The sequence below is a fragment of the Silene latifolia genome, chromosome 7, assembly GCF_048544455.1.
Source record: "Silene latifolia isolate original U9 population chromosome 7, ASM4854445v1, whole genome shotgun sequence".
Taxonomy (NCBI): domain Eukaryota; kingdom Viridiplantae; phylum Streptophyta; class Magnoliopsida; order Caryophyllales; family Caryophyllaceae; genus Silene; species Silene latifolia.
In genome coordinates, this window is record NC_133532.1 from 117,032,379 (window position 1) to 117,051,343 (window position 18,965).

At 37.9% G+C, this 18,965-nt stretch overlaps 2 protein-coding genes and 1 long non-coding RNA gene across 6 annotated transcripts; 1 reads left to right on the plus strand and 2 right to left on the minus strand.

Moving 5' to 3' along the window:
* Nucleotides 1-331: 331 nt before the first annotated feature.
* Nucleotides 332-1,388, minus strand: LOC141591276 (uncharacterized). The gene is made up of 2 exons (XR_012520779.1): nucleotides 1,169-1,388; nucleotides 332-791 (listed from the first exon to the last, which is right to left on the minus strand). It is a non-coding gene; the product is annotated as an uncharacterized LOC141591276 (long non-coding RNA).
* A 1,634-nt stretch (nucleotides 1,389-3,022) lies between these two features.
* On the plus strand, nucleotides 3,023-4,196 carry LOC141591277 (mediator of RNA polymerase II transcription subunit 4-like). Its single transcript, XM_074411614.1, has one exon. It carries the CDS (start codon nucleotides 3,358-3,360, stop codon nucleotides 4,060-4,062), a length of 705 nt encoding a protein of 234 aa, XP_074267715.1. The 5' UTR covers nucleotides 3,023-3,357; the 3' UTR covers nucleotides 4,063-4,196.
* Nucleotides 4,197-5,251: 1,055 nt separating this feature from the next.
* LOC141592683 (protein RRC1) lies at nucleotides 5,252-18,019 on the minus strand. Of its 4 annotated transcripts, none has more exons than XM_074413442.1 (18): nucleotides 17,841-18,019; nucleotides 17,497-17,586; nucleotides 17,115-17,250; nucleotides 16,893-16,938; nucleotides 15,605-15,665; nucleotides 15,387-15,524; nucleotides 14,647-14,760; nucleotides 14,211-14,376; nucleotides 13,744-13,856; nucleotides 13,538-13,606; nucleotides 12,882-13,103; nucleotides 10,165-10,223; nucleotides 9,936-10,020; nucleotides 9,447-9,584; nucleotides 8,203-8,427; nucleotides 6,946-7,682; nucleotides 6,591-6,757; nucleotides 5,252-5,834 (listed from the first exon to the last, which is right to left on the minus strand). In XM_074413442.1, the coding sequence occupies exons 2-18, from the start codon at nucleotides 17,569-17,571 to the stop codon at nucleotides 5,572-5,574; spliced, it is 2,814 nt and encodes a 937-aa protein (XP_074269543.1). In that variant the 5' UTR covers nucleotides 17,572-17,586; nucleotides 17,841-18,019; the 3' UTR covers nucleotides 5,252-5,571. The 4 variants fall into 4 exon arrangements, with proteins under 4 accessions (XP_074269543.1, XP_074269544.1, XP_074269546.1 ...); XM_074413443.1 differs by having other exon boundaries at nucleotides 17,497-17,581; nucleotides 17,841-17,984; XM_074413445.1 differs by lacking the exon at nucleotides 16,893-16,938 and having other exon boundaries at nucleotides 17,497-17,581.
* Nucleotides 18,020-18,965: the final 946 nt, after the last annotated feature.

Below are 18,965 nucleotides of genomic sequence, written 5' to 3' on the forward strand. Positions count from 1 at the left end.
GAATCGAACGGAACTTATAAGATCGAAGTAACTTAAAATTAAGTGACTTTAAGTTCAAAAAAGAATGGGCTAAGTCATACCTTTGAGAAACAACATGAATATATTGCTCAATTGAAACTGTTAATTATATGAGAACAAAATAAATGAAATAAAAATAAGCGACAGTGGAACATTACCTCCACCTTAAATTCACAAAGCTTTGGGCATGCCTTTAGAAATTGATTTATGGAAGCAATAAGCTCATCTTCGAACGTCTCATCAACCTTCAGAGTCAACTGCTTGAGATTGCAGAAAGTTGGAAGAGATTCGGCAGATAATACACCCAACTATATATGACATAAAAATGGATCACTTGATGATAAAATGGATCAGTTGAAAGGAAGAGTGTATACAGATTTCTCAAACATCAACCAGCTCAGCTCTAGGTTCTTAACTTGCTTAGATATTGCAAATCTAACCCATTTGTCAATGTGATGAGCATCGCTTCTCTCAAAGGCAAAACAAACTCTAAATGTGTTGATGCATGGGCTACTATGTATGTCAACTACTTGATTCACCCAATTTATATATTTATTCTTTATGGCGCGAGTCGCTCTAAAATAATATTCATTAAATTCTGGTAATATAATTGAGTGATTAAAGTCCAGATGAGTCCCTTTGGCCCAGACGTATCTCCATCGTTTCGAAAGAATGCTGGTTTTGGCCGCCTCTTTCATCCCCATTGTTGATACAAAGCTCATAAGAATGTCATCCGGCAGTTCACTTATACGATCCTCACCCTCGCCACATTCCTGAAACAATATCACCACCAATCAACAAATTACAATTTCTCACTACAAGAATTCAGGACACGGACCACTATTTTAGGGACCGCATATCATCAAGGATCAGCTAATACTTACAGTGGCTTGTATAGTTGTATGTATACCTTTACAATATGCTTCTTATATACGGAGTACTACCTTTAGGGTTTTAGTATTACTCCTCTTAAATAAATTAAATAAATACCCGAAAAATATGTAACTAACTAATTACGACAAATGCAAATTCGATTCAGTTTAATTCTTCAATCGCAAAGACGGTATTATAATGTGATATCGGTCACCGATGCGGTCATGGTCATGACTTCTCAGTATCCAATGAATTAACAAGGTAAAACAAAACTTACTCTCTCTACCGGGAGGGAAAGAGTGCCCATAGAATTTCACAAAGCAGGATAAGGTAAAAGATATCAACTTTTACTTTCCTGGGACGTAAGAGGAAAATATCAGAGTAATCAAATAAGGAAGTTAATCGAGTATATTTATAGTAGATACAACACTATACTAATTTCCTAATCTGAGATAAGGTAAAAGATACTCTATTACCGTCTAATTTAAAATTCTCACAATATTATCATAGTGTTTCCTAATCTTAATAATTTATTAAGAGTTTCCTATTATTATTATTATTATTATTATTATTATTATTATTATTATTTCTCTAATATCACAGAAGAGCTGATCATACATATTGTTTCACACGGTTATTACCTGTGATCGAATGAGTAAGGATAAAAAAAAACGTGAGAAACTCAGAAAAGTATAAAAGGGCAAAAGCTTCAGTATGGTTTTCCAACTATTCACAACCCTACACCACAAGCCAATGCAAAAGTAATCGTGGCTTACTAGCATACCTACTAATCTCTTCAAGTAAGATGGGCCAAAAATTATACTGATTTAACATAGGCCGAAAACTCAAAATTTCGCTATAACTCCTCACCAATCCAACGATTGAACTTTTATCATATAACTCCATGCAATCGATCTTAAACAACTTTAAATTTATAAGCAACAACTTTCATTTCATAATCAGGTAACCCAAGACAGAAAAAAGTGAATAATGTCAAAGATATCGCCTTTCAGATTGAAGATGTCAAACAATTAACAAACAACAAAGTTTAAGACACATAATCGACATATAAAGTTACAATTTCAATATTAAGTAAAAATACAAACTTTAGCACGGGGTATATATCATTTGTTTGATTTTGATTTTGGCACAAAGACCAAGGAAAGAGACGCCAATTATTTGATGACAAGTGTAATAAATTGAATGTGGAGGATCAAATTGCCGATCAAAGGCATTCCCATGATAGGAAGACAAACAACCGACTGAGACCGCCCAAAATGAAATAGGCAAACAAATAACGGGACAGAGGGAGTATCTAGATTCCAAATCACTATTTTCAAAGCTTGAATTAAGCAAAGTTACAAACTTTGACATTGAAAACATACAAACGCCAAAAAATTAGCCAAATTTACAACAACAAAAGCAAAAACAGTAAAGCTGAATTGAATAAGATGTAACACATACCTGAGTAATAAATTACAAGGGGCGATTATCAGATGCCCCCAATTGATGACATACAATCCAATAATTTTGGATGAAAGGTGGAAGTTTTATTTTCAGAACTACACAGATGAAAAATAAAATAAAAAAATGTGAAAATTGTTACTTATCACCTAACATTCACCGTATTTTACAAACTACCACCTAGTATTTCGTTTCCGCGAAAGTGGTAATTAGGCCCCTTACCTTTGTTCAATTGTGAAATTAGGCCCCATAAGTTTTATTTCGAGCAATCAAGCCCCTTAAGTTTCACCAAAAGTGACATTCAACCCCATTTTTATAATTTTCACCAAATTCTTATATTAAAACGAGTTCGTTGATATTAGTCATATTACTATTATTAGAGTATTAGGTAAGCAAATGAGTAAGACCGTCTTAGCTTAAGAAAAATATGATCATTTGGCACACTTTAGAAAAAACCCCAAAAAAAAAATAGTACTTTTAGAAAACAAGTGTACAAAATACTACCGAAAATTTCCTAATTTTAGCCGAAAATTTCCTAATAAAAAAATATTTCCTAATTCTAATGGAAAAGTGGAATAGATTTCCTAAATTAAATATCCATATATACATTATATAAACAAGAAGAAATTGGGTTATTTCACGACCTTTATTTGATTTCGCCCAACTTTTCAAAGAGTACAACCAAGTTTCTCTATAGATTGAAAATTTGCGAGGGAGATCACTGAAGAACTAAAGATATAACGTCAACAAGTAAGTATTATACATCATACTTTGTTGTCTTGAATTGATGCTATTAAGTTAATTATACTTGATAATTCTTACTCTTTTAATATACTCCCTTCGTCCCAATCATTCGTCTACCCGTAAGTCATTGAAGGAATCTCGTGGTAGTAGTCGATGTTGATTCTTTCACGTGTAAAATTGTCTCATACCGTCTATATGTTTTGGTGATTTTTCCTAATATAATATTCTTATTTCAGGTTTCTTTGGAGAATATTCAAAATGTTACAAATTGCAATCAAAGACGCCCCGATTCTTACCTTTACTGAGAAAATGAATGCGGCTGAGCGACTTCTCGACGTTCTTTTAGACGACTATGCTGATTATCGCCGCCCTAAGCGATCAAAGCTAGAAGATATTGGTAACTCCGCTTTGAAAGTATCAGATATCATCCGGTATGCTCAGAAGATCAGCTATACAACCTTCGCACCACCCGAGTTTCGTGCTGGGGGACCACTACGAGGCGCTCTTCCACCGGCTCCACAAGAGGATCAGATGCGGGCCTCCCAACTGTACACTTTCGCCAATCTCGATGTGGGCCTACCTAAAATGGCCGAGGATATCGAACCCCTCATGGAGATCCCTACTATACCCGAACCTAATACAATGGGTCTCCCCCCAAATTTCCCGGTTTCTGTTCCAGCTGGTTGGCAACCAGGTATGCCGGTGGAGTTACCCAGAGATTTACCTTTGCCGCCTCGTGGATGGAAGCCGGGGGATCCCATCACATTGCCACCAATGGAATCAGCTCCATTGTTATCTCCTAACAATGTACACTACCAGCAACAACAACAACGTCCTCCTGGAAGAGCATGTGATGAAGTTTTACATGTCAACAAGGTTGACATCAATATTCTTGGTGATAATGACAGTAGTAGTGATGAATATTCTACTTCTGATGAAGAAATCTCAGACGACGAGGATTAATTAGCTACACTCGTGAATTTTGGTCGGCAATTCAGATTGGTTGTCTTGTATTTAGGTGTCATTTAATGTATGCAAACACAAGTTAGCAGTAGCATTACTGTGTTTTAGAGAATGCAAGCATGAATTCTTGATTAACTTGAATCATTCTGTATAAATTTAAAGGGTATCCAATTTATTTATCTCTTATTCCACTGTCCCCGTATTCAGGTTTCCTGAATTCAGTTATCTTGTTGTTGATTGCCTGTCCCATTTGCGGTTGTCCTGTATTCGATTGTCCTGTTATATCATTTGTTTGGTTCTTAGCTGCTTATCAACAACTATCATGTTAAAATGAATGTTAAAACTGACTTATTTTTCAAATATTGTTCTGGTTCAATTGCTAGCCTAAGATTTTCAGTTGCCCACTTATATTCAGATTCAATTCAGAATTGAGTTCTCTCGAGTCTGCAATGTTTGGAATTTGGATGATCTTGAAAGTTCTAATTGCATTGTTCTGATTCTTATATCTTTTGGCTGTCTGATACAACGTCGTGCTGTAGTCTGCGGTTTAAGCAGTTAATGTATTATACAACTGGTTGTATATATAACTTATTCAATGTAGTTGAGCTTTGTTATAAAGTTATCGAGCTCTATTAACAAAATTATCGAGTTATGATACAAAGTTATTGAGCTTAACAAAATAATTATTAAGCTCAATAACTTGTAAAATAACTCAACAACTTTGTGTAAAAGCTCAACAATTTTGAGGTAGTTGTACAATGCTACTATACAACTGGTTGTAAGATAGTATTTGTGCGGTTTAAGGGTGTTCTGTACAAGGTTGCTATTTGTTAAAATGTGTAATTTTATGTAGTGTGTTGATAGTTGAGTTTTCAGTAGTAACCGGCTAACCGCCTCGCCAATTCCAAATCTTTTCCAAGGCATCACTCTTTCGTTTTCTTAAAATGAAGCTCCTCAGTAAAGATGGACTGATTCTCTCATTCCCTCTCGGCCTCGCAACAAATGTCCTTTTACACTTTCATTTCATTCGCTTACCGCAAATCGTCTTTTTTTCTAAATGACCGTCTTGTCTATCTTAGTCCATTTTAATGGTAAATATACTGCATTATTCTTCGTCGCAAAGTAGAGTGCAAAGTAGAATTAACTCGTTCTCGTTCATGAGTTGTATACAAGTACAACCCACAATTCATGTTTTGTAATGAAAAATATTAAAACAATGATAGAAGGGCATTATTTTTGACAAGTGCTTCCCTCAACTGAATCAAGCAATTACTCCACATACTGAAACGTACAATATTAAATTTCTAATTATACTCTCTGACTTGACAAATTGACAACCTTCCGGAAACAACCGGCGATATGTGTTCACTGCAGAATAAGTGCTGCACCCCCATACTAGTTCAAAACACACAAAAAATGCAGTTACAAAGTAATTTCACCATGTCGACAGCAATCCTCTTCAGCTAACTTGCAGTCGTGATTTCTTAGGCCCGAAAGCAAAGACAACTATTACTTGATTCTTCGCCTTCTATCCGCGTCCCTTTCTTGGTCTCTATCTCTTTTATTACCAATACCGCCACTTCTCTTTTCACTGTCTGAATCATGAGATTTACTCCTCCCCTTGGCACTACGATAATCCCGATCTCCATCTTCTTTTCCTCTATTCAGTGATCGACGTGGTGGGCTCCCGCTTCGACTCCTGCTTCGGTGACGCTTCCGGGAAGAATCCCGCAAATCATCTTTTTTGTCTCGTCTTTCGTAACTTGATCTTTCTGAGAAACATGTACAAACAACATTAACGTACTCTAGAAGTATAATAGCCGACTATCCATAGCAGAATAGCACGAGCAAAGGAATAAGAACTCTCAAGGGTAACAATTTTAATATCAATGAACACAAAAATGACCGGACAGATTTACATATGATACGACAATAGCATACTGTAGGAGGTAGAAACGGATGACTAATATTACATGAGCAAAAGAATAAGAAGTCCTAAGGTAACATTTTTAGCTTCTATGAACAAAAAACCACAGTTACAACTGCTGCATCACAAAGCCCATAGGTCTGTGTCGTTCAGTTATTATAACAGAAACACAAAAATCCTCGAATGAAATCTCCATTGGTTTATCTCGCAATTTCATAGGTTTATGCCATTCGGTTATTATATCGTTATGAGAAGACCGTAAATGAGATTTTTTCATACATATATGAGCCACGTGAACCTAAGAAAGAAACAATGTCACCTGCAAAAATTTGGTTCTACTTCTATGTTTGACCAATTCTTCACATTACAAAATCGTACTCATGTCCGGCACTTGAAAATCAGACTTGGGGTATGACACGCAGATTTCCTCACATAAAAAACACGAGGACATTCATACAAATTTATATAATCACATGGGATACTTGGGCACCCATAATTGTCAGATAATGCCAAGTCTTTAGCAACACAGATTTGATTACTCTAGCAAGATAATTTCACACTGGATTTGAGGATTAAAAGCAGAGAGCCCAAAAAAACTTACTGCTCCCAGGATGATTATCACTTGAATCCAATAGCCCATACTCTGATTCGAGACGTTTTCTATGAACAGAAACCTTCCTCTCAATTTCATCAGAACTTTTGATACCCCGGTCTTCAAGAGACTCCCGATATTCCATTAATGCAACTTCAAGACGTCTCAATTTTTGTCTGCAAGAAATATGAAAAAGATGTGACCCTATGTTAAAGCTCGTTCCAATGAATTACGGATAAAAATTAAACTTCAGCAAACCATACAGCTACACTGTAAAGCACCCTAAAAAGCAGGAGATGGCTGCATTAAGCCAAAGATGTTAAAACTGCAAAAAAAGCAAACAAGCACAATGGTAGTAACAAACCTCCGCTCTTCGTCTATTATGGTTTCAGGTTGAGTTGCAGTACTAGTTTGAGCTACATGCTCATTATCGTCTGCATTAGTAGGATCATCTCCAGCAATCTCACTACCCGACGATGAGTAACCCAACCCCAGACCTCTAGAACCTTCCTTTGGCTCATCATCATCATCGTCATCTTCTCTAGCCCATTTTGAGGCTGGCAATATAGACTCAGCTTTTTCGATATTAGCAAATGCTTTCAGTTCTGGCTGTGGGATAGCAAGTGCTTGAGGGAAGGTAGCCTCCATTTCGACATTAGTATCTCTAGGCATATTTACATGTTTAACTGAGCTTGATTTTGTGTGCACATATTGCAAGTCCTCTTCCAGTTCATATCCCCGTTGTTTCTCAGCTTCTCCCAGATAAAGCAATCGTGCAACCATCATTTCTCTCCCCCCAATAAGTGAAAGTCCATTATGCTTACAACGCCTTTCCAGCTCAGAGAGAGGGAGACTAAGCAGCTCTCTCGTAGCGGCGCCCGTACCCATGGCCAATGCTGCATCTTGGTCAGCTTTGCTCCCGTCACTCACATCTTGGGGTCCCGCATTTGGATCCAATTCTGGAGCATCACCAGAAATACAGTGAAATGGAGTGACTCCGGAAGTGCTGGGTCGCAGAAAAGTAGCCCTTAATCCATTCACATATGCATCCGAAAACAGAAACCAGTCTGACCAAACTTGTAGCACTTTCATCACCCGCTCCTGCAATCATCAAATTCAAGTTAGGAGTGAACAAGAAATATCACAAATTAAGTAACATCATATTATAATAATTCAAAATGAAAATTATAAGCAAGCCTTGACACTTGGAAAACTGAAAAAGGTACACCTAACTAAATCAACTAATAAACTATCAAACACGATGCTGAAGACCGTCATTGAAAGACCAGAAAACTTTTGAAAATTGGATAAAAATTGTCTCCAAGAGTCAGTTTAGCAAAATCTGGAATGCAACAATCCCGTCATTATAGCATGACTAATACAGTTACATAGAACATTTAGTTGGAATGTAACTAAAAAAATCGCTTCAAGTGACCACTACGTCGTTAAAACTTAAAAACTTAAAATTACATTAGAAGAAAATATATTAGAGTTCATATTGTAAGGAGTAGACAGTTCACATTATTTTGTGGCAATTGTGAAAGTGGCGTCAGTTTGAGTTAATTTTCAAAAGACAAATTGTATCCACATTGAAAAAAAAAATTACAAAATTAGAACTTACTTTTAGAGCTTCAGCAGTAATTCTTCCGGTTACACTACGGTACAAATCATTAAAGCTCTCCATTATGTCAGGCAACGTCGACTCAAATTTAGTACGGTATGCAGAAGCATTCTTGACAGGACTGCTGCTGTTATGAAGTATATCAGACACAAGCATCAACCTTGCCACTTTAGTTGGTATGGGAGTTTCCTTCAGAGTAAGTGACTCCGTCAAAACCTCAACAATCTGCACAGCAGAGAACAAAAAATAGAAGAAATTAGAAGCCAAGCTATCTGAGACCTTGATCTGGAAATTCTCGTGAAAACGTAAATCAACACAATAAGAGACACCAACAATGCAAGAGATATCAAATGGAATGCAAGAAGAAAAATGCAGGTAGCTCAAACAGATACAAGAGGACAACAATTATGCTAGACCATGTGGTACCAAAACTGCCAACTATTTGCCATTCTACTGAAGTACAGAGCTCAATTAAAAAATACAAAATTTATATTTTACTCATAGTGCGGAATTGTAAAAGATATATGTGATTTATCTTAGAGACGGATCTACAGTACCCGCAACTTGCAGAACCATCCAATCTATTTTATTCCGCCATAGATTGGCGCAATGTGTTTGATAGCAAATGTCTATCAGTCTGCATGCCTCAAATCTCCCACATCCATTCGTCTTCATCAATTATTACATTGAAATCAGACACAAACAGACCACTTATATACAAAACATGCCGCTTCCATACGACAAAAAATTATTCTAGATGGTCCAAAGTGTTGTTACTGTATATAATTGGGAGAGTATGGAAAATTGGCACTTGATAGCCTATTCAACAGATTATTGCAATAAAATCAAATTTCCCTCCCAAATTAAAATTTCGCAACTCTTTCTGTAGGGATCTCCTACTACGTTAACCCAGACACAATTGATACAAATTTGAGATGAAATTTATGAAAATTGATGCAAAAGCCAAAAGGTATAAACTGCATCATTAGACATTAATTAGTAGCATTAACCACTCTATGATACATGTTGCGTACAGGCAAATTGACAGAAATGGTAATATATGAGGTAATCAGGAAATTTTCCCCTCATTCGTGAGGATAGGAGTATGTCAACAATCTAATGCTTTAAATTTAAGATCAGGAATTGGTCAGCTGAGGCCTGAGGTAAGCCTTACCAACGTAATATCCAGAAATGATTATTCGACAACCTACTTTAATAATATCAGATCAACTAATATTGTATACCTCGCCAGCAGCATCAGCATTATCCAAGGCAAACCCCATAGCATCTTTCACCTGACTCCTCTCCAATGTCAACGCACGCAGCATATCCTCAAACTCATCCCTCTGAGGATCTGTTAGTGTCCTCTCAGGCTCCACACGCTGCAAAAGTAAAGTAAAATGATACTTTACATCAAGAAGACACCTAAATATCATGCGCGGCCAGATCACAAGGTCATGTGTATTGAGCTTGTAAGAGAAGAAACATAATTGTTTTCCATCTCTCTTTACACAAAACTAGGCACGTCAGAACCCCCACCCCCGACGTACATGGAGGCATGGATTAAAGGTGCCGTATGATGGAAGTAAGCAATACTTTAAGCTTGAAATATTGATGCTATTCATGAATGACTATCCTACAATAATGACTGACCCAACTATTCAGAGTTGAAAAAGAAACACGGTTAATAGTCAGACTGCACCAACATGAAGCAGTACAGCATTAAGGCATACCCTGCTTCTTCCTGCAGCATATGTAGAACTTGTCTCCTTCTCAGTATCTGGACTTTTAGGCGTTGGCAGCGCTGGTGGTACCCACCTAAAAACATCAATAAATTATATTTGTAATATAAAATCAAAAACGCTATATAAATTTGTATCAAAACCATGGGAGAACAGAAAGACAACTACATTAAACATGGTAAAATTGGAGGTTAAACATGGTAATATTGAGGAAAACTACCTCCCACTTCCAGTGATCATTATAAAAGGCTCTGTTCTCCACCTCTGCAAAGTATCACCCTGTAGCAAGTAGACAAAAATAAGGAAACGGAACTTACATTTTGCCCTTACATGAGAGAAACACATTAACAATTTGAAACAGATGTGTGGAACAATTGCTCCTAAATGCTGGCTACTCTTTGGCACATATACACCACCAAGGCTCTAAATACAAGAACATTATGCCAAGTAGTTTCAACTTTCAAAATATTTTCTCGTCTACATGTAAAGAAACTATACTCCTTCCTCTCCAATTAGCCCATATTAGGGTTTGGCACAGTTTTTAACAGAAGGCTGAAAATTACCAAACAACACTCATCCTATTCCCTACCTACCTTCAACCCTATGTCTTCTGATTAAAGACATTTCAACACGAAACCATCACCACCACACCACCTATCATCAATCAACCACCACCACCACCACCACCACCATGATTCAATGGCCACTGCTACACCACTCTCCAGTATCAGAGGCCGAGTGCGGTGGAGGGTAGAGGGCGTCAAGGCAGTGTTGCATGGTTTGTAGTTCGGTTCGAGAAACGGGTTCGAGTTCGTAATTCATTACCTCTCCCAAACTGGGTTCGAACAGCGTATCCCAGTTGTAAACCGAGTTTCAATCTTGAATAATATTATTTAAATAAGACAACATCTGTGGTAAAATTCATTTTGGTATATCATGCCAACACGGTAATAAATGTTGGAAGATAGATTAACCAGTCATACCTACTATACCTAGGTCCCACCTCTTTTTTTTAAAGCACGAGTAAATAATTAAAGACCCACTTAACCAAAGAAAAAAAGAAAAGTTTTTTAAATTCCCATAACACTGTGACCCACAAAACAATCTCTCTCTCTAAAAAAAAGTAAAGGAGTAAAAAAATATCAACTTTTACCCTTCCCCATAAATCTACCACGGCAAAATTAACCACTCGTCTTCATCTCCTAAAGCTTCTCCATGGCTTCCAAGCTCCCTCTACTTGCCTTCTACTGCTTCCATTTCTAGGTAAGCCTAATCTTTTCATCGCCTTCATAACACTCCATATTTGATAACGAGTTCGTTGGTTTCATCGTTCTGGTTCGTGAACGGATCCGATTCCGGTACAGACGAAGCAGGTAGGAGTTCGCACCACCAAACTCCGAACCATGCCACACTGGTCGTAGGTAGAGGTGATTGTGGTGGTGGGTGGTGGGAACTGGTGTAAGGGTGGGCAGAGAGGTCGGGTATGGTGGTGGGTAAGGCAGTCAGGTGTGAGAATCGTGGTGGGTAGGGCAGTCTGGTGTAAGGGGTGATGGTGGATATGGTGTGGTGGCGGTGGAATGGTAATGAAGGAAAAGAATAGCCGTAATTGGTGTCCTTTAGGGTGTGTTTGGATTGAGAGATTTGGAGGGAAAAGAAAGGGAAGTAGAGTAGGAGATTTAAAATCCCTTATTTGGATAGCAAGTAAGGGTGGAGGGAAACGAAGGGGGAAGGATTTGGAGGGATCCATTTTCCCTCCTCCAAGGATAATCAAAATCTCTCCACAATAGGCAAGATTTGGAGGGAAATGGTATCCAAACACCCACACCCCATTACTCCTCCCCTTCCCTTCCCTCCTTTTCTATTCCCTCCTTCCCCCTCCCCTCTCTTTTCTTCGACTTTTATTATCCAAACACACCCTTAGGCTTAATAATGGCACTGAGTTGAGTAATATATCTGATTAGCGTGTCAATTGAAGTTGTTAGGTTGTAGTAAGGATTCAATAAAAATCATAGTGAGTGGAATTATTTTTAATATAAAAGACATAAAGAAGATAAAATCGTCATTTTCATTATAAAAAAACTGCTAATGGGAAATGAGGCTAAATGAATAAAATTCCCAAATATGGGAAATGGGGTTATTTGGAGTGAAACGAAGGAGTAGTTAGCTACAAGATAAAAGAGCGCAGAGTGTCATCTTTATGAATTTGTCACCAGGAAACTTAATTTTGCCCCGGCTACAAGAACGTGGTACTCAGCTAGCAGAATCTAATGAGAAAAAATAATCATACGATTGGATACCCTGAATCATCTTGAGGAAATTTAGACGCTCTACGATTATTGTGAATGATACCTCAGCAACGTTCCACTACAAACATGATGAACCCCAGCATGTCAACAAGGAACCCGGACCCCAAATCAAATCCATTAAACAAGACGGCAAATTTTACAGATAATGATCCAAATTGGTTTTAAGAAAGCCTACAAGAAAGGCATGGTACAAAATGACATCAACAGACAAGTTGCTTAAAAGCCCTCACCCTCCCCTCTCCTTCACCCTCACCCTCCCCTCTCCTTCCCTTCCCTTTATATTAGTGTCTCCTCACAGGAAACAAAAGCAAAAGATATAGGTGGAAGATTAGTAAGGCACTCTGAAAAATGTAGTAGTAACAACAGTAAAACAGAACCATGGAGATGTCTTTGAAGAAACTGAATGGTACTTGTCTTCTCTCTCTCCCTCACCCTCCCTTCCTCTCCCTTTCCCTCTCCCATTAGTAAGCCCTGATATTAAAAATTATGGTTTCGTAAACATAATTCATCAAAAGTGCTTCTCACAGAAGTTACAGACTTACAGTACAATAACATCATATGGAAAATAAAAAAATAAAAGAGGAATCATGCCTAGCTCATAATGTCTACACGTGATGGAAAGGAGACACACCTGAGCAAAGGAGTAAAGCCTCCAAACATAGTACATGTGTTCTTTTGAGGCAAGTTCAAACAAGAAACTAAAAAGAGGATTCCCTCGTCCACGCTCCATTATTGCTTGCTCAAACGCACATCCACCATCCAGAACATATACAGCCATAGTATCTATGACATGACGAAGATGTTTATCCTCCGGGGGTACTACTGTTATATCTGGGACGTTAGGAGTAAGGACCTAAAAAGTCAAGCAAAGCATTAGAAACCATTACAGAAATCAAGTTGACTACCACAACCTCCAATCATCCTCCTTCAGTTTCACAAAAAATTCTCCCAATATATTTTAAAGATACATGGGGGATAAATGGTGTTCGCGACCCAGATGGAAAAGAATTGAGGAAGTAGAGAAAAAAATACAAGAAAAGGTACACTATAGAAACCATCTACGGTTTTCGCAAGCACAATGGAAGTCAAAAACATAACAAATTAAGAGTCAGGTCTCAACGTGTTCAATTGTGCATAAATGCAACAAGCAAATAACTTCTAAAAATAGACAGTCAACTATTAGAAGACACTCGGTAGTGTCAGTACTAGTAAAAAAGACATCCGAAACAGATGGTTTTCAAAAAAGGAAAGTTGTGGGTGAGAACATATCAAAAAAGGAGTGCCTACCAATTCAGAATTCTGACTCGGGACAGGAGCCACAGGGGTACCTGAACCAGATAGAATTACAGTGCCACCCTGCAGAGCAGATATCAAAAGAGCGTAATCAGAAACACGGCACTGGTGAAAGAAACACAGAATACATAATGACGGGTACTGAGCAATGAAAAATAGCTGGAGACCCAATGTCCTGCTAAATAAATAAGCAAGTCAACCTCTTTACTTCTGATGGCCATTTGACCAGGTGGAGGTGCAGGCAGCGCTTGTGATGGAAGAGCCACAGATTTACCCCATCCCATCTTCAATTCATATTCATACACGATTACCCCTGAAGAAAGCATATCAATAAAATCGACCTTAGCTTCCATTCTACCATAGTATTAATACGTGGCACTCAAAGCATAATGATTTTAAAAAATAAAAACAATAGCAGAGCATCCTGCCAAATTCACACTGCGTCTTCCACATGAATGGAATGTCAAGAGCCAAAAAACAGAACTATATGTATACTTGATCAAGACTTGCTAAAAGTCTCTCTCACATCAATGGCAATAGGTGGAAAGAAAGAGCACTCTAACTGTCTACGGATTTCACGAAAGGATTTGCGGATATCCAAAACAAAAATAGATGGCTATTGTATATCCAAAAGACACATCTAAAAGCCAAGTTGTAGTAAGCATACCTTGCATTTCATCCTTCGCAGCCTGTGCATCACCTCTGTTCATGAAAGCAACAAAACCACAATTTCTTTGGCGTTTCCGCTCCTCTTCTGTCCTTGGCCACATAATTTTTACACTAGCAATAGGTCCAAACCTCCCAAACGTACGCAAAAGGAAATTTTCATCCACCTAGATTATTTAAATTAATGTAAGGAGTCATTACACCTCATTTTTACCTCATAAAAAGGAATATTGTGAAAATCAAACATTAAATATAACAGAATGTAAGACTCTCAGGTTATTCAAGCACATTAACCCATTAAACCTTGCCAGTATCACATACAAAAGATTATGGCAGAGACAGACAGCTGAAATCAAAATTGTTCCATCTATACTGTTTTAGGCAGCATATAAAAAATCATATTCAGACAAGATACATGGGCACTTCAACGCACTTACCTTTGGTGACAGATTTCCAACATAGAGATTTGTTGTTTGTGGATCACTGTCATCAAATGAACCCCTCCCACTTGCATCAAATTCTTCGGGCAGCTCGTCGAAGCGAGAAAATGGCTGAAAATGGTAAAGAATTAGATCCAAGTGATTGTCTGATGAGTGAAGCAATTGGAATACACAATGTTGTTTGAGATAAGTGCAGGCTAGACAAAACCACCATCTCGTCTTCGCTAAATGTAGTCTCAAGCAATCAAGAGCAAGAGGCTAATGCGGTAATGCCCCACTAACAATAAACAATCTATGGTCACCAACAACTCCCCACCGACTATCTGTCAAAGCATGAACAGAATATTGCGTAATACATAAAGCTTGTTATGTTACTGATTATATTTTCAACTTAGCTGTGATGAATCAATTGATACACGCCAAAAAATTTTATAGAAAATAACAAGCCCTAGAAGTGGGACTGCCATTGGATCTACAGTTTCATTTCTGTAACCAAGTGGAGGTCAAACGGCTGAAAGTCCCAGAAGTTACCTTTTATTAGATAAAACAAAGAGAGTGCCAGGGATCGGCATCCTATTATAGAAGAAACTTCTTCCATGCAAAACATAAAGGTTATATCTATAATATAGCATGAGCATGTACACACATGCTCCTCCACAACGAAAGTCATCATATGCCAAACAAAAGCATGGGGTCACAACCAGCATGAAATATCAATAAAAATAGCAGTTGCTAACCGAAACATCATCATGGCGCCCATCACGCTGTTGATTTTTCTTTTCTCTCAATTCTTGATCATGTTTTAATTCTTCCATGAAGTTGTCAATGTTTCTTGTCCTTCCTTTCTCTCTCTCTTTTGATTTTTCTCTAGGTTCCTGTACGGCCCATGAAAACCACAGAAATTAATAACTTGACAGTGAAAAGCCAGCAAGTATCTACCAGAAAATATCCCTACCTCCTTTTCAGATTCTCTGGTCTTCATTGCCATCGGAGGCGGTAAGAATGATGGAACATATCTGCCAATTCGTGAACATTGATTTCACTCGAAAACGACAATGTCGAAAGGTAACATATACATTGGATACAACAAAATAGAAAATGTTGACTAAAGGCAGAAAACTTAAAACACACTTGGTCTCCGTAATGGAAAAATCCTATCCATCATCTGGATAGTGTTAATACATATACTTTACAAATTACAATCCAGGGACACAAACTAGCTAGCTAAAATCTTCCAGCAAGGTGATTGTCAAAATGACCTAAAAATATTTCATTCTATTCAGATAAATCCTCCAAATATACAAAATCCATGGTTTTAACATCAATATCTAACATGGACACTCTTACCCAACTCGACGAGCCTTGTGATCAAGGATTTCATAGAACTGTCAATTCCTTAGTCCATACAATCATCAGAATATCGGCATAACTTAACTCATGAATTAGGTCTTCTCTTGCACAAAGTTTGAATCTTACATTTACCCATTCATGCATTCACTCTTTTGGAATACACCAGTGTTACTTCGACTCTCTGACAAGGAGTCGTGTCTGACATGTATGAGTGTCGAACAATCCATTTCTATTTTTTACGACACCTAGACACGGTCAACGAAGTGTCTTGACCTATTTTATCGACACTAATACTACACTTCTACAGTTAAAAGTTTGAACAAATAACAATGTGGATTGCATTAAGCCTTTTACGCAACTTACATTTATGAATCTTAGATTACTCTTATCATTCCAGTAGTACCAAAGATAAGGTCAACAAAGAGGAAAACTTAAGAAAAAATTCCTACATGTCAAAGGGTAGCCACTGACTTTCCCAATGAACCATTTGATACAAAATTAGGTTATTTAGGCCAATAAATACAAGCATTAGTTGAGGCAACAAACACAAATGATATATCAAATTTGGTTAACTCACATACTGACTGGGACTATCATGTCACCTCTAGAATACGCGCCGATCAAAAGGAAAATTTGTTGATTGTATAATGTACCAGTAACGAATGGATGCAAAAAAGTGAGGTAAAACACCTTAGAAACTGTGCATGCAAAAAAGATGCCTAAATTGATACGGTACGGTAATACACATAGAAGATAAGCACATAGAAATCTGGTTCCATAATTACCAACACCCGACTCAAAAAAAAGCAAGACAGCAGATAAATCAGAACTATTGAATCCACAGTGCCTGATCTATGGAGCATCATGACATGTGATCTAAATGCATAGTTTACCTACTCCCCTTCTTTGAACCAGATACACCATCTTTGGAATTTCCACCTGCCATTTGTGAATAGTAAAAAGCCCATATTTTTATTAATGTATCCGATGTACATTGTAAAGCATTTATAGCCATATCACAGCTACTAAAGCAAGATTAGGAACCAACTAAATAGTGCTCAAAAATGAAGGTTGCAACGCAGAATACAATACTTAAAACTCATAAAGAGCCTAACCTTCCGAGTCAGCTTTCGCTTTCTCATTAGGATTAATTAAGCCTCCTCGTACAAATGCCTTTGAACCTGGAGTGTCCTCTCCTTGAAATGACTCGATAAATTCTTCGTACAGACGAGCTGTCTCATCTTCTGCCCTCTATATTAAAACACCAAAACGATCAGCAAAAACCCCACAAACCCCCTTCAGAAACACAAAAACTCCGGAGAGACGGTCTCTCAATAGCGTTACTGAGAGACCTCTCACATGATGGGGTGAGTGACCCACTAAATTTCTTTTTTCCCTATTATGTCTCCCACTAAATTAGTAAGAGACGGTCTCTCGTGAGACCTACTGCTGCAGAAAAATCAAGCATCCGAATCTCAAATCATAACATAATTACACCTTCTTCTTTGCCTCTTTTTCTTCTCTGTGCTTCTGGAATGGAGTCTTCTTCCGAGTAATCGAAAACGAGCTCATCTCTCTATCTCTATGCTAAAAACACCACATAAAAATTATCTAAATTAAAATTTCTTACTACTAACATTATAATATCACAATCTAAAATAATAAGTATTTCAGTTAACAATAATTTTAATCGAACAAGTTTGATTGACCACCTTTAATTCAAACATTAAAATTATAATAAATAATTACAATTTTACAGCCAAATCAAGTTTAATTGAAAATTAAACAACTAAAAAAATAAAAAATAAAACGAATCATACGATTGAGAGAAACAACATTACCTTGATTCAGTTGATTGAAAGACGATTTGTACTGGATTGTTTGGAAATTAGGGTTGATTTGAGGGATTTGGGTCTGTTCGTTCGTTGTATAGGGTTGGAGGAATAGGAGTAGTGTGTAATTGAGATTTGAGAGCTGCGTTTAATTAGTTGGGTTTGTATCTACGGTTTTAATTATGTTTACCAATTTTCATGAATAATCCTCTATTTACTAAATCGGTGTTTGGTTCGTGCTAAGGAAAAATGGTGAGGAATTGAAAAAGTAAGTGATTGGGCATATTCTGCACTCACTGACCGAGTCAACATATTGAGCAAGATCAAAGCTAAAAGACAACAAGTCAACGTATTAGACATCCTAACCGACGCAGCCTGTCGGCCTGTCACTTGGGTCTCGGCTAGGCAACTAGCCACCCGGGAAGCACATCCGCGTACTCACATCCGGTCCCCCGGCATGGAGTCAACCAGGTCACCCTACCGCCATGGGTCCCTCGGCCGAGGGTAGAAACAGATCTTTCCACCGCTCTCACACTTGGCTACCACGACAAAAGGTGAAAGTCTATAAATACTCCTCAATCCTCATTGAGAAAACGATCCAATAATCCACAATTCATCTCACAATTCACTAATCTGGTATAAACTCCCTCATCTCTCTACGATATATTTCGCCAAGTAACACACAACTTAATCTCTTTAAGTTTACCGACTTGAGCGTTGAGTGAGTACGCTCACAAGCCGAGCCCTCGCTTTGTTCATCTTTACAGAGAGAGCGAAAGGAAGAGACAAGCAACGACATCATTCCACAAGCTTACGTGGTCACAAAACACTGCTCTGAAATTACACCCGGAACAATTGGCGTCGTCTGTGGGAAGAAGATACTAAAAGCTAGTCACCTCCCTTACAAAAAAAAAAACCAAAAAACCACTCAAAAAGCTAAGAGGATGTCAAAACAACAAGAAGTAATTGTGAGTGACGAAACAAAGATTCTACCGTGGATGAAACGTTCCCTAATTCTCGAGATCGGTAGTCCCCCACCGGCCGAGTGATTGAGCCGTGAAGTACGAGATGCCAAGAGAGCTGGGAACACGCGCCGCTCACGTCAGTGTCATCACATGGGACATGTGGTCGATG